General features: G+C 38.3%; 3 protein-coding genes across 4 annotated transcripts; 1 reads left to right on the plus strand and 2 right to left on the minus strand.

Annotated features, from left to right (window-relative positions):
* The first annotated feature begins 6 nt into the window (after positions 1-6).
* Positions 7-6,722, plus strand: ccdc12 (coiled-coil domain containing 12). The gene is made up of 7 exons (XM_056763000.1): positions 7-168; positions 1,876-1,949; positions 5,026-5,105; positions 5,433-5,494; positions 5,612-5,646; positions 5,740-5,816; positions 6,424-6,722. Exons 1-7 carry the CDS (start codon positions 85-87, stop codon positions 6,501-6,503), a joined length of 492 nt encoding a protein of 163 aa, XP_056618978.1. The 5' UTR covers positions 7-84; the 3' UTR covers positions 6,504-6,722.
* A 117-nt stretch (positions 6,723-6,839) lies between these two features.
* si:ch211-257p13.3 (kinesin-like protein KIFC3) lies at positions 6,840-18,354 on the minus strand. Its single transcript, XM_056762999.1, has 20 exons — positions 18,146-18,354; positions 17,625-17,804; positions 17,033-17,129; positions 16,791-16,948; positions 16,083-16,338; positions 13,115-13,287; positions 12,712-12,777; positions 12,439-12,576; positions 11,997-12,194; positions 11,415-11,588; positions 11,143-11,290; positions 10,698-10,828; positions 10,480-10,591; positions 9,918-10,099; positions 9,731-9,835; positions 9,485-9,615; positions 9,086-9,206; positions 8,872-9,001; positions 8,482-8,711; positions 6,840-8,394 (listed from the first exon to the last, which is right to left on the minus strand). Exons 2-20 carry the CDS (start codon positions 17,721-17,723, stop codon positions 8,263-8,265), a joined length of 2,781 nt encoding a protein of 926 aa, XP_056618977.1. The 5' UTR covers positions 17,724-17,804; positions 18,146-18,354; the 3' UTR covers positions 6,840-8,262.
* Positions 18,355-20,426: 2,072 nt separating this feature from the next.
* On the minus strand, positions 20,427-22,243 carry LOC130433065 (uncharacterized). Of its 2 annotated transcripts, XM_056762735.1 has the most exons (4): positions 22,015-22,243; positions 21,842-21,909; positions 21,591-21,684; positions 20,427-21,460 (listed from the first exon to the last, which is right to left on the minus strand). In XM_056762735.1, exons 2-4 carry the CDS (start codon positions 21,868-21,870, stop codon positions 20,933-20,935), a joined length of 651 nt encoding a protein of 216 aa, XP_056618713.1. In that variant the 5' UTR covers positions 21,871-21,909; positions 22,015-22,243; the 3' UTR covers positions 20,427-20,932. The 2 variants fall into 2 exon arrangements, 1 of the variants encoding a protein (XP_056618713.1); XR_008908529.1 differs by lacking the exon at positions 21,842-21,909.
* Between the last annotated feature and the right edge of the window lie 283 nt (positions 22,244-22,526).

Here is a 22,526-nt window from a genome sequence, read left to right on the forward strand (position 1 = left end):
GCTCTACTGCCAGTAACCTCTGAACAGACCTCATAATCGATCTCAGATTCAGTGATCTGCTATGATCCACGCTTTCATCTTACAATGGAGAAGCCTGTCGGTGCTTTACAAGAGCAAGCTTTAAAAAGAAAGGAAAGACTAAAAGCGTTACGAGATCGACAGCTTCAAGTGAGTCGCCTAACAAATGTTTTTTTTCCTAATAAGACACAGCGAGAAAGATATAAGCCCACCGGCTAACTTGATTGTTAGCATGTTAGCAAAACGCTGAAGCAGTTCAAAACATTGTATGAACACGAACTCATAGAAAATATTAATCTAGGTTTCTGTTGCTTTTATGGAGTTTTTGAGTCATTAATGATCTTACCGTTTACCTACAGAAGGCTAAGTTAAGTGAAGCAGATACTTTCGCTAAGGTTTATTTTGAATGCGTGTATAGTCTGGTAACACTTTCCAACAAGGTGCTATTTGTTAACAATTAGTTAATGCATCAGCTAAAATGAACAATACTAATACAGTTAGTTCATGTTAATTTTCAGCATACATTATAACATTATTAAAATGGAACGTTGTCAATAAACATTAGTTAATGCACCATGAATTGACATGAACTAACTTTAACAGGGATTAATACATACTGAAAAGTGTTCAGAGTTATTTTATGCATTTACCACTGTTAATAAATATCACCTTATTGTAAAGTGTAACCGTATGCACCGATATGTACATTTTGGCTGATAAAGATAACCGATAATTCTTTAACATTGTAAGCAGATAACCGATTTAATGGCCTATATACAGTATCTAAATATTAATATTACACTCCATAAGACTGAAACAAAAGGCATAATGTTAACCAGTGATTTTATTTGAAAACATTGACTGCGGAAAACAAGGTAATCATTAGTTCAATTTCTTCCCCTGAAAATTATGTACCAAACCTACTTTACACTTGTTAATGTTGCATTAACCTTCAAACTTTTCTTGTATATTTTTTATTAAATAAACAATAGATGTTCTTCCAGAGCAACCTAGAAAAATATTCTTAATAGCCACATGTCTAGCGGTCTGATTCAAACAATATGCTATATGTTTCTATAATTTAAGCATAAATACTCTAATATACATACTCAGGACTTGACATTAAGTATTGTCATGTGGTTTTCCTTCCGACAAGTAAATTTGTCATTCACTTGTCCGAGTACAAAATTTACTTGTCCAAAGATTTAAAAAAGAAAGATTTCTCAATATGATTGTTTCGGATTTACATTAGGTCAAGTTTGCTTATAAGCATTTTAAATAGTGTCCGCTTTGGCCGACTTTGGTTACTGGCCTACTCTTCGTGACTGCTATTAATCAAAGGCAAACAGTAATTATTATGTTAAGGCTGTAAGTTAACTTTTTTGCACATAGCACTGATGCCACAGAGGTTTAAAGTTTGGTAGCACAGGCCAAACAGAAGGAGCAGCAGTAAATCGTCTGTTGTCATCATTAAAAAAATATTGAAATGCAGTTCATCATAAATAGACAGGGAAATGACACATGACATTAATATTACATACAAATGGATAAATTAGGGCCATATCATTTTTAGTGTACCTAAATTATTTAAAATTTTTCTAAGTTCTGTGTTTTTCATATTTTACTATACAATAGTGGCGTATTTGTCCACAAAAATTAATGTAGTATACAGGGCATATCTTATGTTGATCATTGAACATTTCTTTAACCCTGTTTATATTTGATTGATGATCCCTGAAGGTTTAAATTTAATAGAGCACTTCAGCACATTGTCTCTGAGTCATCTCAGTGTTTCTCAGACTGAATTGATTAGAACTTTGGATCATTTTTTTATTTTAATTGGATATTTAACTACAGGGACGGGCACCTGAGGATGGAGAGCCTGAAAGCAAAAGAGCCCTGGAGGAGTCTGAAGAAGAGCAGAGACACAGGTAAAACCAAAACACACAAAATCCAAAGTCAAAACACTGCAAATTATTCGTACTCCACAAAACTAACCGGGGTTATTATAAGCTCTATTATTTTTAGAGACTAAAAAGACCTAGTTGAACAGACTATATCACAGTGCTTCTCTCTTTATTCAACTGTTGTGAGGTAAAGGTCTCTCTTACTCTCAGCTCTATTTAAAGCTCAAGTCAAGGCCTCAAGCTCTTCACTTTTTTCCATTGTTTACTTTTAGATTCGCAGAACCCTTGAGCTGTCCTGCCCGAGCACTAGAACTGTTTGACAGTGACAGTTACAAAGGTTTTGAAACAATCAACACCCAACATCTGTTCTGTGTTAGCTTTCAGAAATGTGTTTGTGGGTATTTAACTTTAGTTTCTGAAATGGAGATGATATTGGATTGGAATGTTTAAAGGTGTGTCTCCTTTAAGCAAGTATAATTAAAATTGAGAGGCAGCTTGGATAGCAAACAGAGAAACTGGTAACATTGTAATACGCCACCCAAAACACGTGTTTTCACATTCCACACTGCTTTACCTGATGAGATAATCTAAATACAAGAAATGCATTGACAATATTTTTAATGGAGAGGAAAGAATAAACAGTTGGATACAATACTATGAAACATTTGTTGTTTTAGTTTATATGTATACAAAGCTGAAAAATGCCTCTAAAGAATGAATCAAAATTAACTTTGTGTTACCTTCTTTTCTTTCCTTAGCTTAGGATGTTACAGTATGTGGCTTTAAGCTGTCAAAATTCTGAAGCGGCAGATAATGAATGTGTCTACTGAAAAAGAAGCTTGTTTTCACGTAAAACAGACAGATATTATTTAGTCACGGCTTATGCTGAAAAATGTCAGCGGTGACAAGGTATGAAAAGCAGTGAACTTGACTTATCCCCACCATGTTTTCCCTCCAAACCCAAAACTCTCACAGCAATTTTACAGCCCAGTCCAGAGTTGTTGTTTTGTCAGCAGCAGTCAGAATTTACAGTACTACTGCTAACAATTTGCTTGAAAAAAAGCCCAGCTGTCTCATCCGTTGTTTGACAGCCTATGAGAAACAAGAGACCTTCATACAAAAGCATCAAGGTCTTTATTTCAGTTTCTTCCCTCTGCGCACTTCAAGAACACGACAGCTTTCCTCCCCGAGCATCAAAGTCCCTGCGAACCAGAAGATGCGATTGTTTCAACTTCCATATTTTCACGCATTTCCTAGTGAAATGGAATTTTGAATGAGAAATATAAAGGGCGTGGCTTCTGTCTTTCTCTGCGATTTGACAGTTGAAGGGGAGGAGTTAACGGATGCTCCACCCAAGCCATCTAACATACAAGTGCATTTTCAGATTTTAATTGAAGATTATGAGGGACATGATTTTTAAAAAGGGAATGACCCACATTGACACTATTAACAATAAACACTGTCTACACTGCACTATTTCATGAAAAATAGGAATTGTAATTTAATCTGGTCTCTCTTTATGTGATTCAATTATAAAACAGGATACAGCTCTAGCCAACTCGCAGCCAAACCGTCAGCCGCTGAATTACACGTAATGCTTGAGGAGGCTGTAAAGCTCACTTTGAGTTTGACAAACGGCTGTTGACATTCCTCAAGTGTTGGATTGTTCGGAGAGCCAGCGGTCTTGTATTGTTCCAGCAGGTGGTCAGGAAGTCCCTTAAGGAAAACCCACCACAAGGAGGTGTTCCCAACTCTTTGTTTGGGCGTCTTGTTGGAGTGTTTTTTCCAATACCCATCATTGACTATAATATTTTGAGCTACTCTGCAGGGCCTTGACAGGGTTTGCTGTGAAATGAAGTATTTTTTTAGGTACTGATGGCATGCTTTGTTTTCGGTGACATGTTCCCACACTTCATTACACTTTGTTTTGAAAACCCTACACCCAGGATCCTTGAAAATGAGTGACTCATGTCACTCGGGGTTCAACAGCTAATAGTAGCAAATATTTTGGCCCCCGCCCGTCTAATTGCATAGTTTTGATTCTGCTCATTTAGTGATGAGATGATGAACGTGGTTATAACCCCACCCTTAAGTACAAAACGGGGACACGTCTCATGGGAGGACTGTGACGAAAATGAATTATAAAGACAAATCTTCTTCATGCCTATCTTTTTTTCTCTAGAGATCCTGCAACATTGCTATAACTTGCAAAGATGTTAATAGACCTAACAGTTGAGAGGATAAATGGGCTGGTTTCAGGCCCTATCATCTGTGAGGCTGCAGTCCCCTGACACGGCCCATTGAACAGGTGCTAGATGCTAATTAGCTAGCTACATAGATGAAGGGAACCTTTGTGCACATGCTGAATGATTGTTCTCTCTTCATGCCACCACAAATCAGATTCATTGCTTCGATCACCAGCTGCTTATTGGACAGCCTGAATTTGTTAAGTTGCACAGCCACCTGCTGGTGAATCCTGTAGTTGCTTGTCCAAACGTGATTATAATATCGGTGGTGGGAAATTTGGAGCGTTTTCGGAATTCTGATTTTGTTCTGTCTAATTTTGGCCAAAAATGTAATATTTTTTGGATTGACAGGGATCTAGTGCTGCATCAGACGCATGTGCTGGCCTGAAGTTAACTTTCAGTCTGTGATTGATTATAATATAACCATTTATTTGATGTTTAATTTATATATAATTCAAAGTAATATTTATTGTATATTAACTGTTTTAAATAAATTTAAACTACTCAATGGTTATTGATTCTTTGCGGAGGTCTACACCGGAAGTTACGTTTGTGTTGTTGCGGCTGAACCGGTTTATAGTGATTCTCACAGACTTCCCAAAGTGGTGGTCAATATTCATTTATTTTTTAAATTCTATGTGGAAAAATTGTTATGCTTAAAAAATGTATACAGTTTTTTAATGTAAAGTATTTATGTAATATATTGATAAATATACTTTCCCCATCACTGTATTCTGACAATAGGTTTAAAAGGTGTCAAAAAGTCAAAACTGTATAAAACTGAGTAAAGAGATTACAGTCTGCAGATTGTCAGATGATAAATCCTTTGAATGCATGAATTAATATGTTTGTAGAGAGCTAAAGCTGAGGAATTACACCCCAGAGGATGAGGAACTGAAAGAGAGACAGGTGCCCAAAGCAAAACCTGCATCAGGTAACAAGATTCATTTCTTCTCTATGCATGCAATTGTTTTTTGATTCTTTGTATCAACATAGTCTTAAAATTAAAATAAAATTACATTACTGTTCCCTTCAAGGTGTATTCAGTAATGTTTCACTAACTAATATTTTACTTTGAGGCATGGGTGTAACATTACATTTTTATCTATTATGTTGTCAAAATCCTACTGAGTGCACCTAGAAATCATAATTAAAGGTTTTCATTTAAAGTCCAGGCAGAAAATTCTGAGTAATTGTCATGTTAAGTGATAATTTTATAGCCAGTGATCTGGTATTTAATTCTGGATTTATATTTCTATAGTGGAGGACAAGGTCAAAGAGCAACTGGAAGCAGCAAACCCAGAGCCTGTTATTGAGGAAGTGGTGAGTGGATTTCCAAAGTCTCTGTTTTCAATCATGCCATTTGGATTGAATGTTGGTTTACTTGCTTTAATTTCAGAAAAAAAACAATTAAATCTCTTTCTTGACTTGTTTCCTCAGGATCTAGCCAATCTTGCCCCCAGAAAACCAGACTGGTAGGGGCTTTAAATGATTTGTTTGCTGATAATGATGTTGTACTGTATAGTTCATTAAAAGGAATCTAACTAACAGTTTTGTGTTTGAAATAGGGATCTGAAGAGAGACGTTGCCAAGAAGCTTGAGAAATTAGAGAGGCGAACACAGAAAGCCATTGCTGAACTTATACGTGAGTATGATATGACACGGTACACTGTCTTTTTATTAATGTCTTTTTTGTAACCTACTTAAACTAGAGCTGTGAAGTCAGCTTGTAATGAGCTCAGGCAGGACTTCATGTGAGGCTAATTGCTATGTGAGTAACAAAAGCCCCAGAGATCCGAAACCTCTTGATGATGTCACAAGTGGAGTTTCTGTCTCTGTGGCTGTCCCAAATGACGCCTAAAGCCCTTATGGTCTTCCTCGGAGTACACACTTGGTGATGTAATGTTGCATAGAAGTTCACCGTAGGGTCCACGATGCTTTTATCTCATACTTTGTAATTATGCACATCGAGGGCATATAGCGTCAGCTCATGACCACAAACATGCCATTTGGGACAGCACATATATCTTTCTATTTTCAAATGAACCCATTTTGACCCATTTCAGCTACATTTAAATTATTTTCTCATGTAGTTAAAAACAGAAATTACTATTTAGTACTATGTTGAAAGTAGTTTTTTATATATGCAATTAACAATCACAAATGCTCATTTATTTGGCTGTAGGGCACTTCGGTTGGAATTATATTAAGTGCATATTTTCAAACTTTACACCTGATGTATGAACTGACAGGTGATCGGCTCAAGGGCAGCGAGGAAGAGCTGGCGGGAGCAGTCGGAGCAGTTGCCTTGGAGGAGGGGGATTCGGAATGACCTGACAAATTGTCTAGATCTTCAGTGTCTTGATATAGCGGCAGATGACATGAGCTTACAACCAGATGTGTTTGTATTTGTGTGGAATTAGTGAATGTGATACAGAAAGAATGATAAAGGAGGTTTTTCTTTATATGGTTTGTTGTGGAGTACACAGAGAAGTTTTTCTCTTTTTTATTATTTGAGATTTATAAGTAAACAAACCTTTTTCTAAATTGACTTTGTCTTATTCTTGCCTATCTGGCCCTTATGATGAAATCACTCTATTCAAATCGCTCAATTGGTTGAATGTTGGTAAAGAAGGATTAAGTTGACACTCTTAATTCCGTTTATCATTTGTATAAATTATGTGAGACTTTTTATTGTCGTACACAATGAAAACAGAACATTATTTCAAGAGTATAAGGTGGTTTACCTTTAATCAGCTAGAGTTGTAGAACATCAGTTGAAAGATACTACTTGTAAATTACAATACACCAGTTTGGATCTAAAGTTCACTACAAATCGAAAAAAGTACTTGTAGCCCCAAACAGGAGTTTTCATTTTGGGGTGAACTTGGTTTTCAAGGCAATGTTGAATATGCGTATAGACAAAAGTGAAAACGCAACTAATAGTGTATCTAGCTCAACTGGGACAACATTGCATTAGCTTAACAAAGGTAATAGGTTTAGACCCCAAGAAATACACGCACTGATATAAATTTGTAGACTGAATGTACTGTAAGGAGTTCTGGGTAAAAGCGTGTAAAAAATGCATAATGTAATTTCCGAAACAAACATCTTTTTGTTTAAAAGACAAGTTGTGTGGACAAAGCAGCTAGTTTTGTATTGAAAGTATGTCTTTGAGAATAAAGTGCATTACATTACCTCCGACAAGCACATAACTACAACAAAGAGACCAAAGAACAAAAAGACATTTCACATCGAATGTAAGCTTACCCTAAACATAGTTAATACCTTAAAGATAATCATTGAAATATATTGATATTATAATATTGTCTTCGTATCTTTTGGAGGCATATTTATAATCAAGAATAAAAATATACATGATTTCAATATAGTATAAAGGTGTCCTACCAAGGCCAAAATACTTTCCACTAAGAGGTGCTATTGCACATAATGTTGTACGGAACATTACATTCGTCATCAACTTTGCAGATGTTTTCATCCAAATGTTCCTCCATAATCACGTACAGTCAATCTCCACCTGTACCTCGTCATCAAAAACATTCCTTTAAAGCTTGCAAATGTTGGTATTGTATAAATAAATCTCCATGTTATTGTTACAAACATTAGATATGGTAGTCCACAATGACCACGCACGAACATATAAAACGCATTTGGCCAGTAGTTCCTAGAGTGTATTTATATTCTACCGATAATTTCAGCATACTTTTTGACTAAATAAGAGTAGACAAGCATTACACGTTATCAAAAATGATAGTGGTGTGTTTTAGCGAAGTTCACTAACATTTCCACACAAATCTTACCTGGAGATGTTCTGTGTTTGCTACAGTATAAACATACAGTGAGGAAGAGCTTGTCTGGATACGCCTGATGCCAGGTGAGATTTTAACATGCACGTCAGCTGGTGGAGACAACCCATTGCCGTGTAACAGAAAGTTGATCGCATATTTGTTCTCATCGCTGTAATGTGGCATCGCTGAAGCTTCCAGATTTGTAGCCCTTGAATAGGATTGAGTTGCTGGATTTCGTGTCCTGTGGTTACTGGAAGGAAGGTGGGGGTTTGATGTCAAGCATTAACTTTTGGTTTCGTTATGTCCTCCTGTCTCAATTTTTCGTGCAGCAGGACCAAGTTCCACCTTGCAGACCCGCTGGGCAAACTTCAGCGAGCACAGGGTCTCTCCCACGTTACTCTCCAGAGAAGAAACCTGAAGCACGCACAAACAGAGAATATATAAATAATCCTGGATTTTGTTGTTGTAAGTATTGTAATAGTGCTTGGTAAAATCGGATACCTGCACAACCATGGCGGTTTTGTTGCCTTTTCCCAGTGAGTCCTGCAGTAGGTAGGTGAGTCGGGAGTTCCTGAAGGGTATGTGAGTCTGGTGGGCCTTTAGAGCCTGGATCACATCTCCTAAAGCTAACAGTGAGCGGTTAATATTCTGGGCTTCCTTCAATCTCTCACCCTCTGCCCCGGACTTCCACACTCTTTCTGAACCAGCCAGATCCACAAGATTCAGCTTTCCTGCAAACGTAAAGTCAGGATAAGGGTCCAAAAGAATTTTTTTTCTTTCTAACATTGTATATTTCCTGCTTTTTTGCTAACACAATGGTGTTTCTAAGATGCTATCTGCCTTTCTTTTTAAGGATGCTGAAGTAGTAAATTATGAATTATTAGGACTAACCGGTGGTTTTGGCTCCGCTGGCGAGGTCCGTCCCCAGCACAGTAACAGTGAGCAAGGCATGTGAACGAGAGCTATGCTGGTTCATCTGCGTCCCGAATGTAATCCTGTTCTTTCGAGCTATGGCTAAAATCTAAAATAAAAAGACAATAACTATTTTTGGAGAGATTGTTGTACAGTCAGTGGCCATCTTGACAGATGACATCCCGGGACTCACTTTCTTGATATGTTGGAAGCTTTTGACCTCCATGACCCTGAGGCCTGGCACATGTAGCTGACCTGTCCCATCTGGGTTGATCTTGATGTCAAGCTTCTCTCCATCTTTACTGAGCAGATCTCTGAAAAGGAATTTCAAAAGGTGATCATTTAAGAAAATGGATAACATAGATGTTCCTTCGGTTGTGATATTGGATTGCTTTCAGTTGTCTGATTGGATGGTTTGATCTGGTCTTCCAGTTTGGCTGGTTTTAGTTTGGCTCTGGACACTTTTCTAAGCTGGTCAGAATAGGAGAGCATCTTAAACCACCTTAAATTTCTCTTTAACATCTAACATCTAAGGCCTTTAGATGAATATGAATCTATAAATGACATCACTCATAGAAAGGAGATACAGTACCTCAGGACCTCGTTGTAAATTTCCACCGAACTGACACTGACATTGTATGTCCACATGTCTTTTCTTTCCTCGATCTCATTGAACAGATGTTTCAGGGCGCGCTGGTTAATTCCAGGGTTCTCGACAGTACCCTGAGCAGATACAGAAGGTTAGCGAACCTTGACAGTCGTCCTGAATCATTAGACATTTCATCTCGGTCCAACTGTTAAAAAGGGACCAATGACCCCAGTCTTTACAGGAACACACCTCCATAGTGTAGGTCTTGCCCGATCCTGTCTGGCCGTAAGCGAAGATGCAGACGTGATATCCATCTATACAGGATGTGATGAGCGGATCGATTTCCTGGAACACCTGAGAGACAGAGACAGAATCGTGATCAAATGTACATGTATGTATAGGTTTCGCATGTTAATATGACCTCTAGTCTGCTTACCTCTTCTTGAGTGGCCTGAGGGTGAAACACTTTATCCAGCTCAAAGATTTTGGGTTTGCCTTTGCTTGAAACAATGAGTGCAGATTCATTATGGGGGTCTGTGGTCACAACTACTGCTTGGCCTTCCTCGTGTTGATCTTCCTTCAGCACCGGCTTTACACGGCACAGGACACGGATATTACCTGATCATTAGAAACGGAAAGACTGTAACCACAAGTTGGGGTGTTAAAATGTTCAGAATGAAATGGAAGTTGCAATAATGTTTTCTTCTGAGCATCTGGATTGAAAAAATGTATGGTGGGGCTCGACTTTGACCTTTTGAAATTGACTGAATCGTGGGAGGTTGGAAGCCCGCCCTCAGGCCGAGACATATGTCATGCAGGGAAAAGGTCTTTGTTTGATGGGGGAGTTTTTGATTTAGATTAAAGATTATTAGGGGACATTTTTAAAAAGAAAGTAATGACTCACACAAATAAATCATTATAATAAACACAATATAACAAAAAATATTTAGATTTAGATTTCATGGTTGAAATTGTTGCATGGTGCTTAGTTTACTAACCTTTAAGTTCAACCAGCTGCTCGTGGTACTTCCTGCGGAGCGCTACCTCTTTCCTGTACTTTTCCAGAAGGTCTTTATTGGCCTCTGACATCTCACTTATAGCTGCCGTGATCTAGAGACATTACAAAACAATTCAGAAATGAAGCAATCCTCGAACAAATGATCTTACATTGGCTAAATTAGTACTTATAAATATTTGCGCAGTAGTAAATATCTACCTGTTTCTTGGCTTCTTTGATAGCTGACCCATAGAAGTCGGAAAAGTTGCGGACCTGACTGCGCAGACTGGCATAGTCGGTCTTCATGGAGCGCAAGGTAGGAGGGAGAGCACTTAAACGCTTCTGTAGGGCTGCCAGTTACACAGAGAAACATTTATTGTGCAAAACTTTCTTTACCGAGTTAAACCACAATATCAGTTGCAAGACTTCAACAGTACTAACCAAACTTAGCTCTGGACAGACATGATATTCTAAAAAATAAAGATAATGACAATGAAGCTTTCTTACATGCCAAGCCATAGAAGAACCATTTATGGTTCCCCAAAGGAACTTTTATTAAAGGGTTTCTAAAACCAGTCTGTCAACCTTTTATCAATGTTCTTCATCGAAACCAAACAGACCTGACAAAGAACCTTTTAGAAACATTTATATTTTTTCTACTTACTTGTAAACTGGTCCTGTAGACTCTGGAGATGTTCCTCGGAGCAGTTAGCTGCAGCTTTCACAGCCGCCTCTTTCTTTTCTTCCAGATGCACAATCTCCTTCAGCAGCTCCTGCCTGAGGGTACCAATCTCTCTCTCATACGCTGCGATCTGTGAAGCCATTCAAGTTTAGAAGAGCTGAGGTTTCGAGTTTCTGATATTGTATACGGTAATTATATAATTTTTTTCATGTGTTAGTTAGTTCGGCAGCTATATGTACAGTAATGTACAGTACCTTGTGTTGCAAATTGCAGCTGACTTCATCTGAGCGTCTGATGTTGTCCTCCAGCTGTCGGCATCTTTCTCTATGATCGCTCAACTTCTCAGACAGCTGTTCATTCTGGTGTTTGGCTTCAGCTAGTTGTCGTAGAGTTGAAGGTGATTCCACCTCCACAGTTTGAGTCACATACTACATAAAAGAGCGAGATTACCTTAAAATACATGTTTAGTTCATATCAATTGTCGTTGCATTTCACTTAAAACATAGACCCTTTTAAAAGAAAGATTTTTTTTCTTTTTCCTTTAAAACTTCTGTACTATATCTGCAAGAGTTTCAATCCTAAACTGTGCACGATCAATATACACAAAGGTATAACATTGACTTCCAATTCGTTGCTGGGTTGGCATTTTTCTGTCAAAAAAAGAAAATGGGACATTTATTTACCCAACAAAAAGGAATTAGCATTTCATCACTTATCATCATTCTAAATGTTTAAATGTGCAACTTTTAGGAGAAGATCATATAAAAACATCCTTAAAGCTGCTGGATAAAAAATAAATAAAAAATCAGTCAATCAGTTTTTTCTACCGCTCTTACTTTTACCACAGGGGCTTTGTTGCGTTCTTTGTCAAGCTCGAGCCGTAGCTGTCTGACGCTGTCCTCTCGTCTCTTCAGCTCCTCGGCTCTCGTCCACTCGCTCTGTTCCCTCTGATGCTCTACACGAGACAGCTGCTCCGCCCGCTGCTGCAGACAGCTCTCCAGCTGCAGGACACGACTGCGCAGGTTCTCATTTTCCTGCAGGGAACAGAGGGGAGAGTCAAGGAAAAGGTTACAAAGGAAAAGCATGAATTTTATCAATCGACATTACACTTGGCATTGTTTTAAAGGGTTACAGCAAATGTTTTAGTATATAAAAACTTTGCACAAATATTTTTTGAAATTCATTTGAAAAATCCCCCAGTGATACTGAGCAAACAAACATGAAATATTTAAAGTTAACATTTACAATTCTATCATTGCATTTAGTTATCGGTCTCACCTTCATGAGCACAGTACTGGACTGGGATGGGATGATTGACAGCTGCTGTAGGAGACCCTGTGTCACCGTAAGACTGTGTTTCAAAGTCTCATTCTCTGCTGATAAGCACAGCACTCGCTTTTCTGAGTCTGTTACTCCCTGGGGAAATACACACACAAATAAAATAGGACAATATATGCTGTTGGTCAAAAATAATTAGAGACATGGTAGCCTGGTTTTACTGTTTCACAGTCTGCCCGATTTCAAATGCACTGGATTATTCCAAAAGCTCACCGACGTCACTCTGAGTTTGGATAGCTCCTCCTCTCTTTCCTCAATGCAGCTCTTCAGCTCATCAATCTACATGAAGAAAACCAATCAATGCTATCAGCTGAGTAAGCCTGGAAAAATACATGAGCGAACAGAAAATCGATGAAATGACCGAAATGATGGAAAGGTAGCTGAATGGTCGAAATGAGGAAACTGAGATACAGCTCAAAGGTAAAACGTGACTGGACTGTGTGGGATTTTATAGCTGATTTTCGACACCCATGAGAACCCCTTTTGGATCACTGGGAAGGTATCGAGAAAATATATCAAGAACTGCTGCTATTGCAAGACTTAATTGGAAATGGCTAAATGATTTCATGAATAAAAGAGGAAGGCTGATGAATGAATAGAATCAATGATTTCTAACCTGCTGTTGGAAGGCCTGTACTTTAGTGTGGCGATCTCGTTCTCTCTGCTCAAGCTGGGAATGAAGCGATCGCAGTTCTCCTCTGAGCTGACTCTTCTCTCCCTGAAGACCGCACAGAGACTGAACCAACTTATGCAGACCTTCCTGTGACCCGGAAGGGATCACACATTCACCTGCACACACATAGTCAACCCCAAAAATGAGAAGTGGGTTTTCCTTGTATAACAATGTTCATTTAATACATGTACTAACTACATTACATAATCCTTAGAGTCACCATGCAATGAAAACTGAAAATGTGGCTTTCGATGGAATATTGCAGTGTTTATTATAAATGAATGTAAGTGAAGATCTTATTTTTCATGTTTCGGCCCTACTTTGTGTTACACTCAGATATACGCCACATTACCGAAGAAAAACTACTCGACTTCCGTTCAGTATATCTCAACTAGCATTCAAAGTTTATGGTCACTTGACTGAAATGTTTATCATAATCCTACTAATTTGATTTTAAGGTGTATGCCTAAATCTAACAGAAAGATAATTGAGTCAAAATAGGATTTCTTTCATTAGAAGAATAACATTGTTATCATTTTTTTTTTAAATCCATGACTTTGACTAAATAATGAAGAAAAAGCAGCAAATAATAGCTCAGAATGAAATTGAACTCATCTATTCCACGTAAATTAAGAAGTTGCCAATAGTACATCTTTAAACACTAGACAGAGGGTGATACTGAAATAAAAAGATGTGTGAAAACGTCTACATTATGTTTGTTTATATCTGCTTTTCAGGCCTCAAAGAGTCTATAGACCATGGTTAAAACCCTGGATCTACATAACACATTAGGAATTATGCATTCAGTTCATTGTACCTCCTTCTGGGGGCAGTTCCCCATAGGGCTTAAGCCTGTCTCAAACTGCTTGAGCTGTCTTAACTGAAACGATTTACAAATGTTATTTGTAAAGCATGTTTGTAAAAAAAATATAAATGCCCTGATTTAACTGGCTTAATTTAAACACTGTCTGGGAAACCGCCTCTAGTATTTTATACAATAACATCAAGTTAAGAATCCCATATTCTTGGGATTTAACTGTAACATTTAGCATCTTGAGGATCTCAGAGCCAAAGTCTGAGAACTCCAAGACTCCAACAGAGTAGCATGCCTGGCACTATAATGCTCTGCAACATTTTATTTAGATTCCTTACATCCATTATTAATATTTTCAGTGCTGAATGTTAATTACAGAGTCAGGCTGCGTCAGATCTGCACTGTCAGTCTCTCAGGGGGAAGCATGGAGGAATGAAGTGAATTGAAACTCACAAGGACGCAGCCATAAACGTCATGTGGAAGAAACGGAAAAAAACAGATAAGCCTAATAATCAGAACTGGAAATTCGTATCTAACTGCGAAAATGTGGCAGCTGTGTAATACTTAAGTGTCATTAGAGCAGTCAAAAGTATATTATGGACTTAATATCGATATAAATCGTTATAAATTTGGCAGTGGTGCACGTGCTTTTGTAATAGAAGCAGCTCTCACAGAGATGTTTTATTCATCTCTGTGAGCCAGACATAGGCACAAGCAAAGTGCTCTAGACATGTGCCACACAGGCCAGTGGATATTTTTACTAAATGGCTAACATGTAGCAACCCACACATATCCTAACAGCTTGAGTCACTGTATCTGTGTTAAAGATAACTGATGTGGGCATCGTGACCATTAAACACCTCAGGATTAAATATAGCACACTAATTCCTGGCATGAAGAACAATGTGTATCCTACACAAGTGTACACCTGACACTGATGTAGACACACTCGATGCGTGCCGCTGGCATCTGTTGCACATGCATGTTAAGGTAAGAGCGAGTAGATCTGGTCGATAGATGACCCGCAGGAACATTTCACAGAGGAACATCTGGGGATGTGTGATGAGAAACAGACAGCCGGTGAGACCAGATGCCCTCCAGCTCTGAGGCTGCAGTGGCTCAAACTGTCTGCCTGCTATTCCGGGCACTTTGTACCACTATCCTCATTTAATTTAGATGCAAAGTTTAGCTGTCCACATGATGTACCCGTGAGCTCATCCCTTCAACGTCAAACTATAAGATTCGTAACAAAACATGTGCGTCACCTAGTACAGTATGTGCCAACAACAAGTTCTGTACAAATTCCAGTAGTTCAGTGGTAAGTGCATGGCGTTAAAGGTATAGTTTGTAAGAATTTTGCAGTACAATATCCAAAAACCGTTACCCTTTGTTAACGCCTTTACTGACGTAGCAACCGCGTGACACTGTCGTAGAAAGATGCCGAAGTAGTTTGTACCGTCAGTCCGTCTAGCATTATTGCAAATGATGTGGGTATGTTTCAAAATAACTTTTACTATGATTGATTTGAACACTTCAAACTGCGCAGTGTTATCAGACCATCAAATTGGACAATCACTGTAACATCTATAACTAACAATTTAGTTTTAAACCTTAGATCACTCTGGTCTATTAAATTGATTTCATCAAACGCAACATTGTACAAAATTTTGCAACATCTAGTGGTGAGATTGCAAATTGCAACCAATGCCACCCCTCCCTTTCGAAGCACTACGGAGGCTGACACAGGTTTTCGCATCTTTCCCGAAGGAAGTCACGTATTTACAAAACACGCACTGTAGAGCAATTTGGCTGCAGGGATACTGTAGAAACATGGTGAATTCCATACATGAAATATATAATTCTAAGATAATAAAAACATAATGCTTCATTATGTAAGGTCTTAATACACCTCTGAACACATAGTCATGTATATTATATTGCATGTCTGTCAAATTGATCCTCCAAGAAATACACACAGCACCTTTAAATAAACATGCTTTTTATAAACTTTTTCACAGTGCAGGACATATTCAGACCAAACCTGGCCAGTAGGGACAACGTAAATTAAAATAAAAACTTCAGGTTAGCATTTCTCACCTTCATTTTCAGGTGATGGACTGGTCTGTTGCTGGGCGATCACTTCCTCCAGGCTGTTAATGACACTGTTCTTGTCTCTGAGCCGCTGGCGGTAGGTGCCACGCAGAGCCTTCATCTTTCTGCGGTGCTGGGCGCGATGTCTGCGCAGCTGCAGACGGTACTGTTCGGCCTGCTGCTGGAGCTGTTGGAGGTGAGAATATTGCTCCAGGAAACTCAGCAGGTGTGACATCACCGACAGCAGAGGAGACTCGGTCACCTACATCACACACACAGATAATAGTAACAGATACTTGCAGATACATCACACACACAGATACTAGTAACAGATAAAGTAATAGTTCACCCAAAAAAAGCCTTTATTCACTCCTGTCAGTCCAAACCTGTATTAATTTCTTTCCTCTGAAGAACACATAAGAAGATATTTTGAAGAATGTTGGTGACTAAACAACACTGGCCCATTTTGACTTTCATTGCACATACAAACCACCAATATATTCCTCAAAGGAGAAATTATGAATTGGTTAATCCATGTAAACTGTGTTACTACCACTTCTTTTCATCCAAGTAGATCGTTTTACAAAACAATCGGGTGAATTATGTCTTGTTTTATATTTTATATCTTATAATTGTTGACATCACTGTTCATGAAATGTTCAAATATAACTTATTACTGAACATGAACATAATCTGATTAAAATGATTCTTCACCTTTTCACTAGGTTCTGTTTGAGCAGTAGATGTTCTTCTCTTTTCCGTCTCATGCTTGAAAGACAGGAAAGCTGTTAATGGTGTTTTGGCAGGTATGCCATGATTTTCATCAAAATCTTCATCGCTTAGAGACATTCCATCACTTTCGCTGCTGGTACCTGCAATTCATTGGACGGTGATGACGACACTTGTGAGCATTCATAGCATCATGACACGCTCTGTTATTATGGAAACATTCTTACTTGAATCACTCAGTCTTGCACATCCTCTTTTTCCCAACCTGGGGGTGTGGCTACCCTTCCCCCTGCTCGCTGTTTCCATGGAAACATGGCCAGGCTCCTGTTAGTTATGGGAGGAAAGCGATGTGATTATTGGAGGACGCACAGTTCAGAAGAGTCAGCTGCAAGGATGTGACTGCATGTGAGAAAATATGTGCAGACAGTCTAGCGTCTAATTTTTTAAATATACTGACATTCATGCATATTGAAATAAAAAGTATTGCTTTGTTATAATAATTGGTTGAATAATAAAAAACGGATTACATTTTAAGTATAACGTTGTTCAGAAATTCAATTGGTAGAGAATGGGTTCAAGGTCATGGGTTCGAGCGACAGGGAACACAGATCACAAAACTGTATAGAAATGCAAAGTGCACTTAATTCATTTTGGTTAAAAGCATCAGACAAATCTCCAAATTTTCCTTGACCTACATACCATGTGCCAACCGAAGCTTGTTTGGACACATACAGTTATGTGTCAATTACATGTTATGTGACAAAACAATAGAAAGTGAATATATTAGCATGTCTGTGTGTACATTGCGTCCAGACGTACCTCAGCAGATGCTCCGCAGGCCCCCTCCAGTTCTGCCTCCTCATCCTTTTTGAAGACAGTGTAGAAGATGTATACCAGGAGAGAATAAAAGGCATACATATTTCCTGAGATGCGGATTTTACAGTAACAGATCCAGAAATAAACGCTTCGGCTTTACAGCATGCCTCCGCTCTTCTCTCACTGCAACACAAACAGACAAATGTTAACAAACCGCTGCCCCAGAGGAAAACCCACCACATCTCCTAAACAACGATGGGCACGATCCTATTTGAAATGTTCTTATTGTTGTCAAGCTCCACAAATAATTCCTGAAGACCATTTACAATGCAGAGATCATGGGTTTGATTCCCTAATAATGCATGAATTAAAAAACGCATACCTACAATACAATCTGTTTGGATAGACATCTGCCAAATACATAAATGTAATAGAATGATGTTGTTTTCCTCTACTGATGCAGGTTATGAATTCATATACTGCAGTATCCAAATCCATGATCACCCCAGTCTGTAGTGTCTTACCATCTGCTGAGGTTGATCTTCCAGGGCTGCGGTCATTGCATCCTTTCCTCATTCCGCAGCTTCTCACCAAAGCACTACATTGTGATGCCGTCCGAGTGCTTCTTGAATATCAGGTCTATGGATGGGGACACATCTGCCTAACTGCTATTCTTGGGATAGCTTGCTCTGTTTCCCCTCCCTTTTCACCTCCTCTCTCAATATCCATCTCTCTCCTCCCCCTGCCGCTCTCTCCTCAACACAGTCTTTGAGCATGCTCAGTGAGTGCAGATGAACCGTGCACTGCAGTGGCCGAGGGAAGCTAATGAAGATTGATGATAGAGGGGGTAACACATAAGGATGTCAGGTCAGATCGTCAAGCCAAAAAAAAGGATGTCATGTTGGTATATTCAAAGTGACAAAGAACAGGTTTATATGTTGATGATTTAGTCACAGAAACCTTCATCTCAGCAAAAGTGTGAAATAAAGGAATAGTTCACACAAAAAAGAAAATTCTAGCATCATTAATTCAGCAAAATGTCATTTAAAACTATATGACTCATTCTGATCTGGAACACAAAAGACGTTTCTTAGAGAAATGTCCATAACATTGAAGTCAATGAGATTTGAATGGGGGCCAAGGTAGTTTGATTACCAACATTCTTTAACGTATGTCTTCTTTGTGTATGGCAGAAGTAAAAAAGTCATACATGTTTAGAATGACATGAGTAAATGATTTTCATTATACAATTTAAGGCACATGGCAAAGAAATAACTTGAACTTTATTTTAAGTCACAAAAACGTAGCACAGTGATGTTCTGAGAAGGATTTATTGTGTTGATACATTAGTGATTTCACACTTTTCATATTTACACGGAGGACAAATATGAAAACCACATACCATGTGTTAAGACCAACTGACTTTTAAACGAGTAGTTCACCTGAACATTGAAAATTGAACTCAGCCGATGTCATGGTATATGACTAATTTTTCACCTGAACACTAATATCACTTTATATTTATAGCTCAATAAGTTCAAAATATATATAGTTTTCTCTGATAAACCTAACATTTCTCTTCAGACGACATTTCTCAACAAACTGGAGTCATATAACCGTTATAATGGATGGATGTTCTTTTTCGGTCTTTTAACATTTTGGGATCTCCATATGTACATGTGACAGACATGTGACCCTGGACAACAAAACCAGTCTCAGGTAGCAATGGACATTATTAGTAATCGCCAAAAATACATTGTAGGGGTTAAAATTACCGATTTCTTCGGGTTTTCGATGATGTAAAAATCTAAAATTTGACCAAATTGACCCATTAGACTGGTTTTGTTGTCCAGGGTCACATATTAAGTCTAAACCCTTTAGATCTGGGATGGCATGAGGGTGAGTAAATCGTGAGACAGTGTTCATTTTTGGACCAACTCTTTATAGCCTAAAGCTAATTTTATATAAACAGATGCAGAACACATACAATATAATTAGTTATTCAATAAAAAATTCTAAATGGAAGCAGTTTATTAAGTGATTTGTATAAAAATATATTAAGCTTTGAATATTATTTGTAATGATAGGCTTACTTACAGTATTTTCCAAAGCTGCGTATTCGTGAGAAAAAGTCAGATTGTTATTATTTGTTGGACTTCCATATAGTTACACACTTCTGCGTTTGTTCTCTGCATAGAAGACATTGCTATGTATGTTTAGACCCATAGAGTCCCATTCCTTCTTCATAAAGAACCCATTGTTGGTGATGCAGATTTTTTCAAAGCACATGGATTTTACAAGGCCTTAATGTAATTGTATGGAACAGCTTTGTTATACACTCACCTAAAGGATTATTAGGAACACAATACTAATACTGTGTTTGACCCCCTTTCGCCTTCAGAACTGCCTTAATTCTACGTGACATTGATTCAACAAGGTGCTGAAAGCATTCTTCAGAAATGTTGGCTCATATTGATAGGATATGGAGCATCTTGCAGTTGATGGAGATTTGTGGGATGCACAAAGCTCCCGTTCCACTGTGGGGGCCATTTTAGTACAGTGAACTCATTGTCATGTTCAAGAAACCGATTTGAAATGATTCGAGCTTTGTGACATGGTGCATTATCCTGCTGGAAGTAGCCATCAGAGGATGGGTACATGGTGGTCATAAAGGGATGGACATGGTCAGAAACAATGCTCAGGTAGGCCGTGGCATTTAAACGATGCCCAATTGGCACTAAGGGGCCTAAAGTGTACCAAGAAAACATCCCCCACACCATTACACAACCACCATAATTACATTAATGAGAAATTAAACATGTGTTTTTAATAATCCTTTAGGTGAATGTATATCCATTATAACCAAACTCACATAGTTACAGTTGTTAATCTCCAGTTTCAATATTTACATTTACATTTAGTCACTTAGCAGATGTTTTTATCCAGCGACTTACAGAGAGTTAAGGAAGCAATAAAGTGATATGCCATACAGGAGCAATAATACAATAGGTGCTAATACAAAGTTAATATACTGTACACAAGGATATTTAACTATGGTCCTGAAGTGTCTGCTGTCCTTCAAGGTTTACGTCAAACTTGTCGGTAATTGTCAAGTAATCCTGACGATCTTGATGACGTGTATGGGTTATATTCCACAGTTTAAATTAGATAAGTGAAGTCATTATGTAAGCTTAAATAGCATGTATAGGTGCTTATGCTTATAGCCTGAGATGACAGAAGTAGAAGTTTGTGGTACTTTGTTATCTATAAAATACATCAGATGCTTTAACTTTACACCCCTATAATACTGCTCAGTCCCAACCTTTTAAATCCAAAAGAAATTTATTAAGCGCCCTCCTAGTGGTCCAGCAACCTAATGCCATGATGACTTTGAGGGCCCAGCCGAGGAGTCCTCCTGTGACCTCAGGAGATATAAGAGAACCCAATGAGCCCGATCGGCTCCTGTGAGACATGAACAAAGACAGACTGAGGGCTATACTGCCCACTGCCCCTGCTGCATTTTCAGCAAACGCACACACTGTGAGCGAACAGGACAGGGAGGAAAAGGCCAGGCAGAATGACATAAACATCAACCCGTCTGGTGACAGCCAATTAGAGAGCGTAAGGAGAAGGGTGGAGCCAATCAGGAGGATCCGGGCAGTGAAGTGGTCCTCGCTGAGCCACAGAAAGTCAAAACTAGACAGTGCCGGTCCAAGTGTTTCACCTGCCCATTCTAGATCCGTCTGGAGTGATATGATTGGTTGGCTAGTGGGAGAAAGGACTGAGAGGAAAGAGGAGCAGCCAATCAGGAAGAAGCCCAGCGCTGATGCTCTGTGGTCCTGTGGACAGTGGGAAATGTGACCTGGTTTCTTTATTTACATCATAGATAGTTTAAAAGAGCAAGTTAATGCGCAATTACACACATGCATTTATTGCATTTAAGGATATTTATGTCAAAACACAATTTACCTTGAATAGGTGATGAGCAGCATGCAATGCTGACACAGATAAAACAATATTTGCAGTAGCTGGAATTAATGCTTTTATAAAATCCATCAGGGACCTACAAACACATAAAACACAGGCGCGTGGACACAACACCATTAAAAAATTCTGCTGTATAACAAACAGAAATTATAACGTTATAACACAGAAATTAATGAAAATTTACAACAGTATTAATAGGCTAACTGATAATATTTATTGTTACATCACTTAACTGTAATTGTTTGAGACTGAGACAATGCATCTACCATGCGAAAATGCAGCATGCAAGGGGTAGTTTACACTGTGACGACAAGTAATGTACACTTAGATCATGCAGTTATTACTAATGTCTAAACAATTTGAAATAAAACGTGCTAAAACGGAAAAAATGAGTGTCACGCCCTACCTCAGAAAGACAATCTTTCATTTCCCATCGTGCAACTGCAGAAAGAACGTGGAAATAGCAAAAAATGTTACGCTGTTAAACTGATACTGGCTATTAAACAAAGTCGTTGTCGTTCTCTTTCACAACAAAGATGAGAGATCGCTGAGAGATCGCATGTGGTCACTGTTTACCAACACACATCGAGCAGGAAGTGTTTGTAGTGTTTTACTTGATTGTGTGTGTGTGTTGCCCCCTAGTGTATAACAGCATCACAACACCCGTGTTCACACTGCAGATGAGAAGATGCTATTAGATGAGCAACCAGTTCAATCTGTTCAATTCTCTCAAGCATAAAACTCACAAACTGTTACAGAATATAAACATGTATTTTATGAAAAACCTCTGTCAGATAAGCATGAACTATGTTGGTATGTCATTTTTGCGTCTTATATTTTTAAGTTTATTCGTTTACAAATTAATATTTAAAATCATTTCATAACATTATTTTATAGTTTGTGTACTATATATATTCA

Source organism: Triplophysa dalaica, chromosome 12 (assembly GCF_015846415.1).
Source record: "Triplophysa dalaica isolate WHDGS20190420 chromosome 12, ASM1584641v1, whole genome shotgun sequence".
NCBI classification, from domain to species: domain Eukaryota; kingdom Metazoa; phylum Chordata; class Actinopteri; order Cypriniformes; family Nemacheilidae; genus Triplophysa; species Triplophysa dalaica.

What these genes read in the sequence shown, in the direction of transcription:
- ccdc12 (XM_056763000.1), top strand. Translation starts at nt 85, where the DNA reads ATGGAGAAGCCTGTCGGTGCTTTACAAGAGCAAGCTTTAAAAAGAAAG. An exon ending in TACGAGATCGACAGCTTCAA is followed by an intron (nt 169 to 1,875) that starts GTGAGTCGCCTA and finishes ATTTAACTACAG; the next exon opens with GGACGGGCACCTGAGGATGG. An exon ending in AGCCATTGCTGAACTTATAC is followed by an intron (nt 5,817 to 6,423) that starts GTGAGTATGATA and finishes ATGAACTGACAG; the next exon opens with GTGATCGGCTCAAGGGCAGC.
- si:ch211-257p13.3 (XM_056762999.1), bottom strand. Translation starts at nt 17,723, where the DNA reads ATGTATGCCTTTTATTCTCTCCTGGTATACATCTTCTACACTGTCTTC. An exon ending in GCAGCTGGTTGAACTTAAAG is followed by an intron (nt 10,100 to 10,479) that starts GTTAGTAAACTA and finishes TCTAATGATCAG; the next exon opens with GTAATATCCGTGTCCTGTGC. An exon ending in GCAAGACCTACACTATGGAG is followed by an intron (nt 9,616 to 9,730) that starts GTGTGTTCCTGT and finishes GTATCTGCTCAG; the next exon opens with GGTACTGTCGAGAACCCTGG.
- LOC130433065 (XM_056762735.1), bottom strand. Translation starts at nt 21,870, where the DNA reads ATGCATTGTCTCAGTCTCAAACAATTACA. An exon ending in CTCAGTCTCAAACAATTACA is followed by an intron (nt 21,685 to 21,841) that starts GTTAAGTGATGT and finishes ATGTGTTTGTAG; the next exon opens with GTCCCTGATGGATTTTATAA. An exon ending in CTGCTCATCACCTATTCAAG is followed by an intron (nt 21,461 to 21,590) that starts GTAAATTGTGTT and finishes CACTGTCCACAG; the next exon opens with GACCACAGAGCATCAGCGCT.